Source organism: Copidosoma floridanum, unplaced genomic scaffold (assembly GCF_036245765.1).
Source record: "Copidosoma floridanum isolate Cflo_tuat_1 unplaced genomic scaffold, Cflo_Japanese_pri ptg000021l, whole genome shotgun sequence".
In the NCBI taxonomy this organism is placed as follows: Eukaryota; Metazoa; Arthropoda; class Insecta; order Hymenoptera; family Encyrtidae; genus Copidosoma; species Copidosoma floridanum.
Genome location: NW_028321898.1, coordinates 19,310,484 through 19,325,763, shown reverse-complemented (window position 1 = coordinate 19,325,763; position 15,280 = coordinate 19,310,484). Strand labels below are relative to the sequence as shown.

At 41.2% G+C, this 15,280-nt stretch overlaps 2 protein-coding genes across 6 annotated transcripts in view; one reads left to right on the top strand and one right to left on the bottom strand.

The window, feature by feature from the left end:
* Positions 1-4,614, top strand: part of IP3K2 (Inositol 1,4,5-triphosphate kinase 2) — a 107,366-nt gene extending 102,752 nt beyond the window's left edge. For 2 of the 3 annotated variants that reach the window (XM_089594442.1, XM_014352372.3), the window contains exon 6: positions 1,918-4,612. In XM_089594442.1, coding sequence (XP_089450568.1) covers positions 1,918-2,271 — 354 coding nt within the window. In that variant the 3' untranslated portion in view covers positions 2,272-4,612. Of the gene's footprint in view, positions 1-1,917 lie in introns of all 3 variants that reach the window. The other variant, XM_089594441.1, reaches the window with a different exon arrangement.
* NFRKB (nuclear factor related to kappaB binding protein) lies at positions 4,398-12,996 on the bottom strand. Of its 3 annotated transcripts, none has more exons than XM_014352365.3 (13): positions 12,590-12,996; positions 11,647-11,874; positions 11,353-11,585; positions 10,990-11,261; positions 10,649-10,922; positions 10,383-10,554; positions 8,978-10,311; positions 8,209-8,885; positions 7,972-8,143; positions 7,422-7,903; positions 6,947-7,336; positions 6,433-6,869; positions 4,398-6,105 (listed from the first exon to the last, which is right to left on the bottom strand). In XM_014352365.3, exons 1-13 carry the CDS (start codon positions 12,593-12,595, stop codon positions 5,548-5,550), a joined length of 5,235 nt encoding a protein of 1,744 aa, XP_014207851.2. In that variant the 5' UTR covers positions 12,596-12,996; the 3' UTR covers positions 4,398-5,547. The 3 variants fall into 3 exon arrangements, with proteins under 3 accessions (XP_014207851.2, XP_089450565.1, XP_089450566.1); XM_089594439.1 differs by lacking the exon at positions 12,590-12,996 and adding an exon at positions 12,448-12,483; XM_089594440.1 differs by lacking the exon at positions 12,590-12,996 and adding an exon at positions 12,448-12,483 and having other exon boundaries at positions 6,433-6,866.
* Between the last annotated feature and the right edge of the window lie 2,284 nt (positions 12,997-15,280).

The following is a 15,280-nucleotide window of genomic DNA, read 5'->3' as shown; positions in this document are numbered from 1 at the left end:
GATTTCGTAAGATTTTTTGTCTTTGTTTGAGGTTATATGTCCACATGTGGATGTGTATGGGGCGTAGATGGCGCATTACACTAACCAAATCATCAGTTCCCCAGAGTCAAATATGGGGTTTAAAACTTACAGTACCACAAACACCTAAAAAAACATTCCAAAATCGTATTGAAATTATTTTTGAGTTAATTTTTCTCCAGTGGCATTCGGTTTTGAGGTTATTTATCGATTCTTCAAGTCCAACACGTGTATCACATCCACAATATAAGCCAGAAATGTACAATAGGCTCCTAAGTTGTTGATTCCATGGTTGACTAATTACCCCCCACCTCTCCTCATTAGAATGCGCTCCAGCCGGGCACCCTTGGCCCGTGAATTCCGCCATGCCTATCCGAGTCGTCAGCCTTGACAGTTGCAATGAACATTTAAGTACTTTTATACCAACGGCTCCCTGCCGAGCTATTGTATCGACTGGTGTGTCACGACACGCTTACACTATAGCCGGAGAATCTGGTAATGATGATGGTCACGAACAACCGTTTCGTTACGTAAAGGTCGGAGCGATCATATCAATCGTACCCAATAGGTATATATAGCTTACACACGTAGTACAAATTGTATAGCTCCGTATTCCGGTAAAATTGAGCGAATGAAAAAAAAGCCAACTGTCTCAATTTAGGTCCGCGTCTCTCACTTCGTTTTATACGTGGATCATTTCACGAAAACTTTTGGATTTTTTTGATTCTGTACCCTACAAATTTTAAACAGGGGACGTTGCGTCTACTGCATAGATGAGTGAGTAACCCCTCTGATACATGTGTATCTGGGTGTACGTGTGGAAATTTTTGGGCTCTGACTCGATCGCTATTGTCTGTATGAAATCCATCATGTTAATTTGAATGCAGTTTCTAAGAATCCTTTTAAGAAAAACGTTACGGTAACAAGGATCGCACATTTCACTGAGACAAATTCCGTATCTATATTCGTCGCGACGATACTGCTGATTTTCTTGTTTACTCTAGAATAAATGCGAAACGATCCAATTTACCAAAGCGTTTGTCACGTGTAATTCTTACGTACCATCAAAATTTATGGATACCTAAAAACATTGTTTGACTTCTTTTGAGTATGGATACCATTTGATATTATCAGGGTGTCCGTTTTTTCCAAAATTTTAGTTTTATTCATAATATACTTGGTGAAATCTCTGTGTTGTAGTCTCAAATTAAAAATCCTAATCGTTGAATCACATTAAGAAGAGTCAAAACTATCCAGACTGAATTTCTTTCATCAAAAAAAAATATTTGCAAATGATTCTACTGTGAAAAAAACAAAAACAAAAAAAAACAAGAATTACAAAAAAAATTTGCAACTATCTTTAAGAATGTTTTTGGACTAAAAGTAACTGAGTCGACATTTTTAACGTTATTAAATAAATTCTTGAAAATTGATAGAAAAAAAAATTAATTCTAAAAAATGCCAAAAATCATTTTTATTTGAATAACCGTCGCATAATTTTATCAAATAATTTTGTTCAAATTTTATAACTAGAAATTTTGTTTGAAGCTACAATAGGTATACCGTTAAAATTAGAACTCTCAAATTGGATGTAATATAACGGGTTATAATATTACTAGTATACGCATTGGCATGTTTTTTCCATCCAACGCCAGCGCAATAAAAGTATACGTAGATTCTTTTCATCGTTATCTCAAATCGAGTAACTGAAAAAAAAGAAGAAAAAAATAACAGTTAAAATACAGTTCTACCGTAAATCCGTTGAATGAATAGCTCCAAATGACCGAGACACGTAATTATAACACAAGTCGATGTAGTTTTTGCAAAATGGCCCCTACCTCACACTTGTTAAAAACGAACACCAAGAAAACGGCTAAACGTAAAAACTGTGTCCAACAGGTAACGGAAGCCCTGCGCCGGTTCGTGGAAGGCTACCCGCACGCCGTGGCCAAGTACCTGCAACGGCTGAAGGCGATCCGCGCGACCCTGAAGGCGTCCCCGTTCTTCGCTAGCCACGAGGTCGTCGGCTCGTCCCTCCTGTTCGTCCACGACGCCAAGAACGCCGGCGTCTGGATGATCGACTTTGCCAAGACCCTGCCGCTACCACCCCACTTGGGACGCATCAGGCACGACGCCGAGTGGCAGGTCGGCAACCACGAGGACGGCTACCTCATAGGCGTCAACAACCTCATCGGCATCCTCGAGGACATCAAAGACACCGACCCCGTCTACCAGTGCCACAACGTCTCGTGAACTTTGTACCATCGTTTTCTCTCCTTCTTTTTTTTTTTTTTTTTTTTTTATTCATCAAATTGTGTGTAGGGCTTTTCAATTGTACGTGTATGAGCGCACATCACCTTGTAAGTGCAAGCGAGAGTCCAAAGACGCGTGTGTAGTAATTAACGACATGTATTTCTTAGTCTCATTTCTTTGTAAATACATGAGAGCCGACTCGGGCCCAACGATACGCACTTCCACGTACCGATTCGTCCGATCGTTTGTCACAAACTTGTGCGTATATGATGTGTATTCGACGCCGAGCAACTTTTATTGTGTATTATCCGCTGTAAAATATATTACACAGTATTCAAATTGCATTTTCGCCGAGAAGGAAAAACGAAAAAAACAAAAAAAAAACAAAAAGCATTTTCTTTTCAACACGTATATACATGTATGTATACTAAACATTATACCAAAGACAAGACAACTGCGTTGTACGATCGAGCGTTAATATACCCCTACGTACCCTTACCGATGTATGAATAGCTGCGGCATATACGTGCGAGGATGAGTTGATTCTTCATAAAATACCGAGACAAATGCGGATAAGAATGTATTTTACATTTTTGTTTTTTTTGTTTTTTTTGTTTTCCGTTGCCAATCGTTAACGGGGAGTAGGCGGGAGGGGATACCGCCGAGCTGATAACGGTTGTGGTGCGTGGAAGCGACCAAAAGGGGAGAATGTGTGAAAAATCGTCATGGATTAGAGGCCCACCAAAAGTTGCCACAATTTTGAATTACTTTTTCGTTTTTCCTCATTACTGTACATATTTATACGTGCAATTATAAATAAATACGTGTTTTCTCTAATTTTGCCAGGTGCTTTGAATCATGAAAAATTATTCTACTGTTGCACACAGGTATACGCATACTTTTGAGTTGCGAAAGCTTCATTTTTCACTCAAAACTACCTTAAGTGTACGTAATATGATGAATTAAAAGTACCGATACTCAAGCTTTTCAATGGCTCTTGAAAATTTCGAAAAATTCAACTCGGTCTTGTACGCGTGAAAGGGTGGTTTAGGCCAGAGTCGGTCAAACATGTGTTTGTGATGACGATCGCATCGATTACGTTTGTAAAACCCGACGTGTCGCCCCTGCGACGAAGCGATTCGAGAAAATACATACAATGGTACCCGGGGGCATGTGTACCTACTATATTAATTCGCATCGCATCATATTAAATTCGCAGAAGCTTGCCTTTTATTGTCTGCCGTGCCACATGATATTCGTTGCGCCACTGAAGAATATCACGTCTTGTAAGTGCATGTATATTATTAGAGAGAGAGTTGAGTGTATCTGACTCTGCATTGCCCATGTGTCGCTATACAGGGACTATGCATATTATATATGCTATAAAATATAAATGGATGTTGTTGACTATGAGGAATCAACTTTTCCTATAACTAAGTAGTTACTCTTCATGGCAAGGTAGTGAGAGGCTTTTTGGCAACGCAACGATCGGGTGACTCGTTCTTTGAGGGAGGGATTTTCATGAAAATTGTTGAGCTTCAGATCGTTGTAGATCTATTTCTTGCCCCGCTATATCGTTTTTTCTTCATTTACAACGCCGTAGTATACAAGCCAAGTATGCGCTTCCAGTTGACATCCGGTCTCTGGTCACTGTCTCAAGAAGTTTCACTGAAATCGTTAACGCAGTATTTCACTGGATTTCAGTGAAACTTGATTGGTGTCCATTTTCAGGGTACGCGACTCTTTCGGAGTTTTTAACAAAAAATTACCTAAATAATATTGCAACCAATGAACGGTGACGACTATGGCTGTTACTGCAGCACCTCACTACCTTTGCCACGGCGAATATAAGTGTATTTTTTTTTAATTTAGTTTAGCCAAAGGATGTACATAGTTATACGTAGGGCTAGTGTGTAAAAAATCATGAATAATGTTTAAAAAGATAGCAAAGTATGGTTTGCCAAAAATAAAATTTTAAAGATTGGAAATATTGCCGGAGAGAAATTTGAAAAAAATACGACAAAGGTGCAGTCGGTTTTTTTTTTTTTATAGTTGCACATGCATCTTGGAAACCTCGACAATTTCCGTTGTTTGGATAAAAACGCTCGACTAAATGGTTCAAATGTTTTTATTGAGGTGCAATGATAATTTTGTAAGGAAAAAAAAAGATCTACAGAGGAGTTGTTTAAACAATTCCGCAAGACTTGATTATTTCTTGCGTAACAAGTTGAATAAATTAATGAAAAATCCTATTAATTGTAATTCTTATTTTTCTATTATTATTATATGATTCTATACAATGACAAATTTGTTTGCTTGGTAAACTATCTAGAAAATAATTTAAAATGTTATGTACATACTTCTTACTGAATGAAAAAAAAAATTGATGTTTAATAAAATAAAAGTATAAAAAATTAATTCACAGATATAAGACCTGCGTCACATCGTTTTTTATTCACTTTTTTTTACAACTCCGCATATAGTTCATCCTTGGAGTTGTTATCCACAACAATGTATTTAGAAAATCTTTTCATCACCAGCCACAATTTATTTATTTTTTTTTACCTCCGACCGCTCTCACGGAACGAACAAGAAAACTTACAATATTTATACACAGAAAATTGCTTTGATTCCTTCAAAATACTTTATACAATAATCGAGGTTTCTACGAAACACTGCTACAAGCACAATTCTAATTGGTACTATCAATTGTATAACTATTTTATTCGTACAATTAAACGCATTAACACTCTTGGCAGGTGATTCCCTCGCTAAATCGTATTACCGACAAGTCACATTCACGTGTGGGATGCGTCTGTTCCCGATCACCAAATTCGTAGAAATCACACGTATGCCGACACTGACAGTGACTTTGTTAAATGAATTCAATTAAAAAAAACAGTTTATCGGCATGTATTTAAAGCACTACACTTTTATGTACAAATTAGGAAAATCCCGTTTTTGGTTCTGACAAAGTTTCACGTTTACAAAGAACTTGGAGGAGGCTGCTTTCTTTTTCTTTCAAATTAAAAAAAAAAAAAATTAAAAAATAAAAATTAACCCTAACGAAAATTTTTACAAATAGAATTTGAAAAGTTTCAATAAAAATGTACACCTTTTGAAGAATTTCTAATTACTGACCTTATTTTTACACTTTATCTTACGAATCGTACAACTACTACCAAACAGCGCGTCTGTTGTTCCCTATAATAATACCACAAGCGCACAAAGGCTCCACCGCGAAAGAAGCACGAAAAAACAGTCACCGAGGCATAATCACTGGCTCCCACCAAAGGGACCATTGTTCTGCACCTGCTGTTGCTGCTGACCAGCTTGTTGCTGTTGCTGCTGTTGTTGTTGCTGTTGTTGTTGTTGTTGTTGTTGTTGTTGTTGTTGTTGTTGTTGTTGTTGCGACTGCTGTTGAGTAACAACGTTGGCCTGGCCGGTCTGATTGATCGACGTGGGCGCGATGACCCGCGCGTAAACTGCAGCTCCGGTCTTGAGTCCTGCCGGCGTGGGTATGACCTTGAGCCCGTGCAGGGTCTTTATGTTCAAGAGCTGGCTGTTCAGGATGATCGGCTGCTGGCCGGCTTGGCCCGAGGAGCCGGCGGCCTGTTTACCAAGAACGACGTTGCCCCCCGTGGCGACGTTAAGACCGACGGTCTTGCCCCCGCTGCTCGTCAAGACGATCGGCTTGCCTGCCAGCTGCGCCGTGACCATCCGCACTGTCTGCTGCTGTCCAGCCGAGGTCACGGACGTCGCAGTCTGTTGGCTCTGCGTGCTCACTATGATTTTGTTGGGCTGACCAGCCGCCGCCTGGGCTTGGGTCACCATCTGGAAGAAACAACATTCTTTTGTTAAAAACACGTGCACAATACAATATTGCTTATGATTCGTTTAGCAGACGTAATGGTTTTGAATGACTTTTAAAATCATTTTTGGGATGACTTTTGGAAAAAATGCACATTCTCGTTCAAGATCTACGTTGTCGAAACATTTTGTCGTAGACTATCGATCTGTTCACCGATTCAGATAATTTTTGTCATTCAACCCACCACATCCGTAGAAAACTCGGACCGCACTCTTGGGCTTAAAATTTTATTCCCAGGCTCAACTATTGTGTTTTTCTAAAAGGTGGATGTAAAAATTGAAGAAACTCGCCTGAAACTGCGTTTGAATGAGCTTGTTACCCTGCCTGGCGAGCTGATTCGCATGAGCAGCGGTCGTGGCGAGCTTCAATCCCTTTTGATTCAACAAACTCTCGACCGAGATGTACTGGCTCCCGGAGCTCGTCAACACCTTGGCCAGGACCTTCGACTGCTGCTGTTGCTGCTGTTGCTGGAACGGCTGTTGGATCACGGCAATCTGCTTGCCACCTATCTGAGCAATGATCCTCCCGTGCATGCCCGTGTTCTGCTGTTGTTGCTGCCCTGCCTGCTGGGTTGCCGCTGCGGTGACGACGCGCTGCTGGACCTGCGATTGGACCTGCTGGCTTTGCTGAGTTTGAGCTTGCGACGCCGAGGTCGAGGGCTGGCTTTGCTTTATCAAGATCGTCTGACCGGGCGCCAGCAGGGATTTTATTTGATTCTGGCTCACTGCTGTTAATCGTGGGGAAAATTAAATGGTCAACACAATGTCATTTGCATGATGACGCCAAGAGAGTACGAACGAATACCTAGTTTGATCTGGGAAGCCAATAATTTTGTGGGCATCACGTGCTGTTGCTGCTGTTGCTTGAGATTCGAGGTCTGCAGGATACTCTTGCCCGGCTGCGTCGCCAGCACCGTCTGCTGTTGCTGCTGAGCCTGAGTCTGGATGATCTTAGCCGAGGTCGGAAACAGCGTCTGCACATTCGTGCTGGACACAGCGTTCGATTGGGAGGACTGCAGCACAGAGTGGCCAGACAGTCGGATCGTCTGCACTCCGGCCGAGGTGGACACTTGGATCTGCTGCTGAGCAAAGTGCGGTTGATTCGACTGCAGGAGACTCTGCGTCCCGGACGCCTTGACCAGCGCCACTGGCTTGACGCTGCTGATCTTTTTCGCCGAGCTTGGACTGGAATGGCCTGGAAGAATACTCGGCATTGCACACACTGACCGTGCGAAAGTGGGAATTGGACAACAAAAAAAACAACACATGTGAATCCGTACCTCTGGCGGTGTTGAGGGTCACCTGGGGCTTTGTTTCGACAACGGCAGACATATCTTTTTCCGGCGCTGTCGCGACGCCGTGCGCCACAACAGGCGCCACCATATGTGGCACCGAGGCCGTCGTATTGGCCGCTGCCACGTTGAGAATCGTCTGGGCACTGGCACTGCTGGAAGAGACCTGAGCCGACGTCATTGGCACCGTTGTGGCAACATTGACCAGAGCGGGCGTAGCGCTACCGCTCGGCACGGTTATCGTGATCGGTACCGTTGTCATCGAAGCCACCGACGTAACCGCTACAAACGCCGAGTGCGACAACTGGGCCAAAGAGGACAAGGATTGCTGCTGCAGCTGTTGTTTTTGTAGTTGTTGCTGCTGTTGCGTTTGTGGTTGCACGACAATCAACTGCTGATCCGCGGAGATGGATTGGTCGACGACGGCATTGGCCAATTTCTCCTCTTGCCTCTTGGCAGCTGCTTCTTTCCTGCAATGGTCGGAGCGAAAGAGAAAATTTACCTTGCCGGCAACGAGAGCAAAATAAATGGTTCATACCTTGCAATGTTCGTCTGCGCAGAGCTCTTCTTTTCCTTTTTAGCGGCTGGTTCTTTGACGATGGTAGCGCCCAAATCTTTCGCTTTGTTGGCAGCCTGTGCTTTACTCCTCGACGATCCGCCTGAACTCTTTTTGTTTTTGGGTACGCCTTGCAGTTGTTGATGGTACATTTCTTCGGAAAAAGTTGTTGGTTCGTTAAAATTTGTCACGATAAAATTGCCAACGCGATAAACTCACCAAATTCCGATTCCGACCGAGCTCTGTGCAAGTAGAGCCATTCTTTCCTCTTTGGATAGTACCTGACGCAAGGATCGTGCTCGTAGTGCAAGCGATCCAGAGCACCCGACACGACATTGTTCAAATTGGCCTCTTTGTCGTTGGTGAAAATATCTTCCTGGATGTACTGCGAATCCTTGAGTAGCTGGCAAATGTCGGCGCGCGTGCCCTCGCCGTTGGGTAGGCGAGCAGTTGCGTCGCGCACCAACGCCAGGATCGTCACAAAGTTCGGTCTGTCCGGCACCAGAAGAGTATGGCCACGAGCTTTCGTCACACCCGAGCTCGCGTTGTGCTGGTAGATGCCCTTCACGGGACCGACGACAGACGAGTATCCGTGCATGTGGTAGGTAAACGCTTTGTGCGGAGCTGCGTACCGCAAGCGTTCCTGCCTGCGGAACTCCTCGCGCTCCTCAGCTGTCGAGGGTCGCACCTTCCAGATGGTTGCGCAGAGAGCTTTTGGTGGCTCCCACTCGGGCGAACTGGACGGCAGACCATCCAGCGGTAAAATACCGTCCGTCGAAGCTGATGCATCTATCGTGTCCACACTGTTTGAGCTCAACAAGGTCACTTGCTGCTGCTGCATTTGTTTGGTTGTCGACGACGGCAGTGCGAGGGATTTTGGTGGCACTAGCAAATCTCTGTAAAAAAAATTTTTTTTTTTTTTTTTTTTTTTTTTTCAATGTTTTGGTAAGTAAAAATATCGTACGATGACACGCGGACGCGTACTCACTTGTAGAGTAAAAACTTGGTACACAGTATTGACAGACGAGAGTCAGAATCTCTGCCGGCGCCTATCCAAGCGTAGACACCCTTGCCCTTGTTTTCGAGGTAAGGCACAAGTTCTTGACCACCATCCAGAAGTGGATCCTGTGGATAAATCAATTCCCCGGCGAGAAAGCCCAAGGCTAGCGGCACCAGAGTCATCCAAGAAGGAACCAAAGAGTACCAGTCGTTCAGCGGAGAAATCGGGTTGTCCTGCCAGAGCACGACGGCGTCCTTCATTTCGGAACGATTCATGCGGTACTCCCCCTTCGACAGGAAGGCATCTCTTATGAGCGAGAAGAAGCACGAATGTGTTTCCTGCATGAGCTCGTCCCCGTTGATCACCATGTCTTCGACCAACGAGTCGGACAAATCATTGTCCGGTATGGTAATGACGTTGCCATCCTCGCACTTGACATCTGCAAGGATGTCTATACCGTCCTCCAGCTGGATCGGCAGCTGCATCATGTCGATACTGTCCAAATCTATTTCGTCCTTTTTATCGAGATCATCGTCCTCTTCCGTGGAAATCGGCACCGCAAGGGGTATCTCTTCGCTGACGATGATACCGTGACCGATCTTCACCTCGACCGGCTCAAAGTCCATGTCCTCGATTTCTTCCTTGATGTCCGGAAGCGGAGAAATCATTTCGTCGGGCAACGGCTCGGGCTCCTCATCCATTATCGTCGAGGGCAGCTGAGCCGGTGGCGGCTCGATATCGTACTTGTTATCCTCTGCAGTCTCGATCGACTCCAAATGCTCGATATTTTCAATGGCGTCTATGTGATCGATAAAATCTTCGGGCTCGTCCTTAATATCCTCCTCATCGGCGAGCAGGTACTCGGGAGGCTTATTGTCCGGTTGCTCCAAGTGCCTGAGATCATCGCTACTGTGAATCGAGTAATCACCGCTCGTGTAGCTGTTTGTGTCGCTCTCCATTTTAATCGGCGTTGTACTCATCTTCATCGGCATTATGAGCTGTTGCTGCGGCTGTACCTGCAACAGCGGCTGCGCTTGCACCTGCTGCTGTTGCTGCGGCTGTGGCTCTTGCAACAGCAATTGCGGTTGAGACTCTTGTTTCAGCAATTGCATCTGCTGTGGCTGCTGTTGCTGTTGCGACTGCGATTGGAGCTGCGGTATTTGCAGTAGCGGTTGCGACGGCAGCTGCGGCTGCTCTAACTTTATACGCTTCTTGGACGACGACACGCGAGGCAAGAACGAAATCTTGTGCTTCTGACCGAGCTGCGCTCGTTGCATCAGATCCGAAAGAGCTATGCCATGTGTATTCAGCTCGGGATGTGCCTGTGGAACAAAGTAATAACATTTTGTCCTTAAATTGAAAAAGCAACGACTTTCGTTCAAGCGATAATTACATCTTTCCGGGCTCTCCTTTTCTTGTGAACCATCAGCATGGCCTTGTACGAATCTTCGCTCAGGTCTGGCCTTGACGTTACAAAACTCATGCCTACCCCCACACCACTGGATTCGGTGCCATTCCTCTGCAGGGTCGAGTACACGGGCCTAATGGCTTCATCGCCGGGGCAACTGTACAGGAAAATGATGAAAAACAAAAAAATCTTAAATTGACCAACCCAAGAAAATTAACCGGCAAGATATGAGAAAAAAAAAAAAAAGTTACGTCAAATGCATGGCTCTCGTTGGTAGCATCTGTTGCTGTTGGGCTACTAGCGCTGCGCGCTTTTTCCTACGCTGTTGTTGCTGAAGCAGTTGCAGCTGCTGTTGTAGCTTGCCACCAGTGCTGGCCTGGGCGGGCGTCATAAGATTGCTGCTACTACCGTCATCGTCGTCGTCCGATATGTCAGACTCGGACTCTGAGTACTGAGAGCTCGCGCCCAGCGCGGCGTTTATCGCGTTCATTTCTTCGGCGTATCGCAGCTGCGTCCGTTCTTCCACTACAAAAGCATGTATCAATGAATGATTAAGGTTTCATCATTGGAAGGTTGTTAATGAGGTACTTACGTATGTCGGGCTTTGGTTTCTTGAGAGGTAGCTTTGATTTCGTCGACTGTCGATGTGATGTTTGACTGAAGCCTTGCTTGTAGGCATTTGTGAGCAAAATTTCCCGTGATTTTAAGAGCTCTTCTGTAAACTCATAGGCATGCTTACGTTCTTCGAACAAAAGTTTCTTTATTTGAGCTTTTTTAACTAAAGTACGCATCCTTTTTATGTCTGGCCTGAAGTGACCAGCTGACAAATGCTTATGAAAATCATCAAGGGGCTTAACACCAAACCTAAATACATTGATTGAACAACGTTTCAAGTAAAAGAAAAATAAAAATAACTTAAAAACTTCGGATTCAGTGTTAAATCATCAAAATTTACCTATCAAGCTCTCCGCTGAAAAGCATGTTGAGAGTACGGTCTAGTTCTAGTTCAATATTGCAGTCTTTTGGAAAGTTTGGCAAGAAACTGTACAGTGATTCCTTTTGACTTTCAGTCAAACACTCATCCCAAAACTTTGGATAGTCGAGCATTTCCTTGAATATTGACTCATGTTCACACAAGTCCTGAGGCAGTTTCAACTTAGTACCAGCAGCTATGCAGGTTTCCCACCTCTAAAAAAATAAAATGTTATACATTTATCTGGTTAGGAAATTTTATATAATCAAAACTCACCTCTTCTGGATGCTCAACAGTTTCGTTTTCTTCCTCATCCTCTTCCACTGAACTGTCAGTCTCGGCTGAAGAACTAGTGGCTTGGTCATCTGCGCTTTCTTCCCCACTGTCACTTGCAGTACTGCTACCACTACTGTTGTTGCTACTTTCAGTTGCTGAACCCGGTAATAGTTCCTCGTCTTCATCTTCTTCTGCCCCAGAGTCACCATTGACAGAACACTCGTCGATCTAAAGAGTTAAATAATTAATATTCTATCCAGAAAAACAAGCTGTGCAGTAGTCAATTATACAGGATACACTATTTTTGGTAACGGTACTGTACAAGCTTATTAATGTTTTTCAAATAAGATATCTTGTACTTTATAAAAGCTAAGTTATAAAAAGTCTGCAGTTTGCAGGCAGTGTGAGCATCGTTCCTTAAAAGTTGAGCAAAAATGTATTACTTTTACTTAGAGCTTGAATGAGTACTCGATGGAACGCGATATTATTCCAGGCAATGGTGATAATAAATTTAAAAATAAAAACTACTTAATAGAGGTATTTCATTGATTCGTGTATACAAACACCTGCCAAAGATCGAGTACTTCATCACTACTACCTGATGAATATTTTATTTTACAAACTTCATCAGGAAAATGAATATGACGTCTAAAAAGTATAGTCACACTTGGTAGACCTAAAGATTTATTAATAATACTTCAACGGATAAAAATAATAATTGGAACACACTCTAAACAGTCGAGCAAAAGAGCAAAACAGTGTAGAATTTTAAGGTTATCCAAACAAAATCTAATACAGCACCTCCGAAACTTCCATTTTGTACCAAAAAATTAATTTTCTGACTTTACATTTTTTTTAATCGTCTTTTCCATCTTCAATCCTAAATAATAATGTATTATTGAAAATCAAAACAAACGATTATAAACACAAACACTATCCTAACCTCCATGGTTTGAGTGATGTGTATATATGTATATATGCGTGCGTGTCAGCTGTGCCTTCTGCTGGACAAAAAAAAATACACAATCGTCTGCAACCGTGTTTTATAATTCGGCCATATAATTTTGCGAAGTAACAAAATGATCACTCAATTTTCCAAGAGCCAATAAACTCGCGAATGTAAACACTGTATGGATCGAACTTAAAAAATCAGGTGATTCCGACAATTAAATTTGGCGAGTACATGTGTACATTCGGAGCACCGGTACTGAGTACTGACTCGACAGCACCAAACGCTGCCCTACATGTTTCACTTTCACACCCATGGGTACAAGTAATTCTCACGAGTACTTCATCTAATTACTTTAAAAACAAAACAAAACAAGTACTCTCGCAGAATATATAGTCCGAATTCTGAGCACAACACGCGCTTAAGTGTATATATGTATAAGACTGATGCATGTTTTTTTTCTATCTCTTTTTTTATAGTTACCAGCTTCGCACACCGCGAACACAGCGCGCCACTGTCGAAACTCTTGGTTATCGACAACCGACAACGGATGGATGAGAGATGGTATAACTGAATCTCCGGCCGCGTGGCGGCATGATTCGCTCCCGCATGTGGCGAAAAAAGTGTAAATTGTCAGCAGTCGTTCAGAGATGTGTGCTCACTGGCTCATGACGTAAGTCTACAGTCACCCACGTAGTAGTGGTGGGACTCGGTTTGAAATGTTTGAATAGTTTGCTACGTTGTAGTAGCTCACTGATCCATACCTACAGGTAAGTGAGGTAAGTGAGGGTAAGTAGGACGTGGGGGACTTGCTAGTGCGCACATATTTTTTTGTCTTTATTTTTACATTAATTACCAGTGTCCTGTTTTATTTATTTGCGTTTTTACAAACCAAACACTTCTCTTTTTTTTTTAATTTCTTCTTTTAAAAGGTAAAAATTCTGAAAAACATACGTCAGCTGCTTTAACTTAACATCATTTTCCATCATTAATCAACTTATACATTGCATTCTGTCCATTTACTATAAAATCATTTTTTTTCACCTTCATATAATTGCTCTTTATTTTGTTTTTTCTTGAAAAATTCTTTTGCGTCCGACATTCTCATATTCTTTTTTTGTATATGTACTTAAAAAATAGCTACCAAATATATAATCGTAATTATTTAATATGCTTTAATTTTTTAATCAGGTGAAATTTTTAATAAAGTCTTGGATTTTCATATTTTTAAAGCTTTTTTTTCATTAACAATAAAAGTGCTACTTATCACAAAAAAGAAGTAACTTGTAAACCATTCAAATGGTTATTGGTAGATTCAATAAAATTGTTAATTACTGAAATGGCTCGGTTAGCTTATAAATAAAAATTGATAACAAATGTAATTTTCGACTCCCAATATCTTGAGCTCTTAACTCTTTACCTTAAGTGCTTCAACCCCATAACCCTGTACTCTTCAGCACTTAAAAACAAAATAACCATGGGTGTGGAGTTTAATTAGTAAATAATTACATTTTCGTATCAATATAAAAGAGTTACTTTTCTTAAGAAAAGGAAATAACTTCTACACTATTTTAATGGTTCACCCTTACAAAAGTTGTTGCTAAGGACCCTTCAGAGCAATAAAAATTGAAAAAATTGATAAAAATACTCGATTTTCGCTTATTAACTATTTCATAATTGCAAAACGGCAAAGTGTCACCTTCTAAGAGTTTTTTCTATCTTTGCCTCTTGCAGTATTTAAAGGAGGTTATTTTGTGCCAAAATTTTGTTAGTAGCCCTGGAAATAAAAATCCTTGTTAAAATAATTTCCGTATAATTTTTGAGTATCGCTTATTATTTAAATGTTAGTCACCTAAAAGTTTGTTAAATATCTTTTGTACGTATAGTAGATAGAGCTTTATTTGATTTTTTTGCTTTAAAGTTATTTTTAATTATCAAAGAGCTATAAATTTGTAATTTCTGAGAGAATGCATGAGAATTTTTCAATTCTCTTAATAAAACTTTAATTTTGGTGCCGTATGGCAACCGTTACGTTACTAGAAAAAATTTGCCAGATTTTAAAAGTCAAGCTCATTACTTATTCCCATGTATAACTGAAATTTTTTAAAATTAAATTCATAAAGAGGTGTACAGCAAAACGATTCAAAATATCGTGTAGTGTATTTTTTACGGTATACATACGTTTAAAGTTTCGAAAATATCTATCAGAAAACCCTATATATGATAAATGTCGTCTCAAACTCCATAATTCTCTATGCAATTCCAACGTAATAATCTGAAGCGTTCAGTTATATCAGTTGATTTTAATAAACTCCTTATCACTTTAACTAACTTATATTACAATTTTTATGCGAAAAGTGCTAACAACAATTTTGAGTGTCACAACTTTAAAACTTTTACAACTACTAAAGTTGTATTGTACGCAAAGATAAATAACTTATAAATCCAGCGAACTATTTCAGAAAAGTGATCTTAAAATATGCAAGTCATTAAAATATTAGTTTGCTATAATTTTATAGTTGTATTCTTATTAAAAAAAAATCAAATTATAATCTACTTTGTCTCAGGTCAGGATAGGGTAAAATCACTTGGAGGAAAAGGTTCGAGGCTCAAAAGCTTAAAAATGAGAAATTTGATTTTTCAATAATTTTTTACGAATAGGGTAACCAAGTTATTTTAATAATT

Excerpts from the sequence above, each read along its gene's own strand:
- NFRKB (XM_089594439.1), bottom strand. Across the intron at positions 11,586-11,646 it reads CTGTTGAGCATCCAGAAGAG|AGGTGGGAAACCTGCATAGC; the intron begins GTGAGTTTTGAT and ends TTATTTTTTTAG. Across the intron at positions 7,337-7,421 it reads GACCCTCAACACCGCCAGAG|GCCATTCCAGTCCAAGCTCG; the intron begins GTACGGATTCAC and ends GTATTCTTCCAG.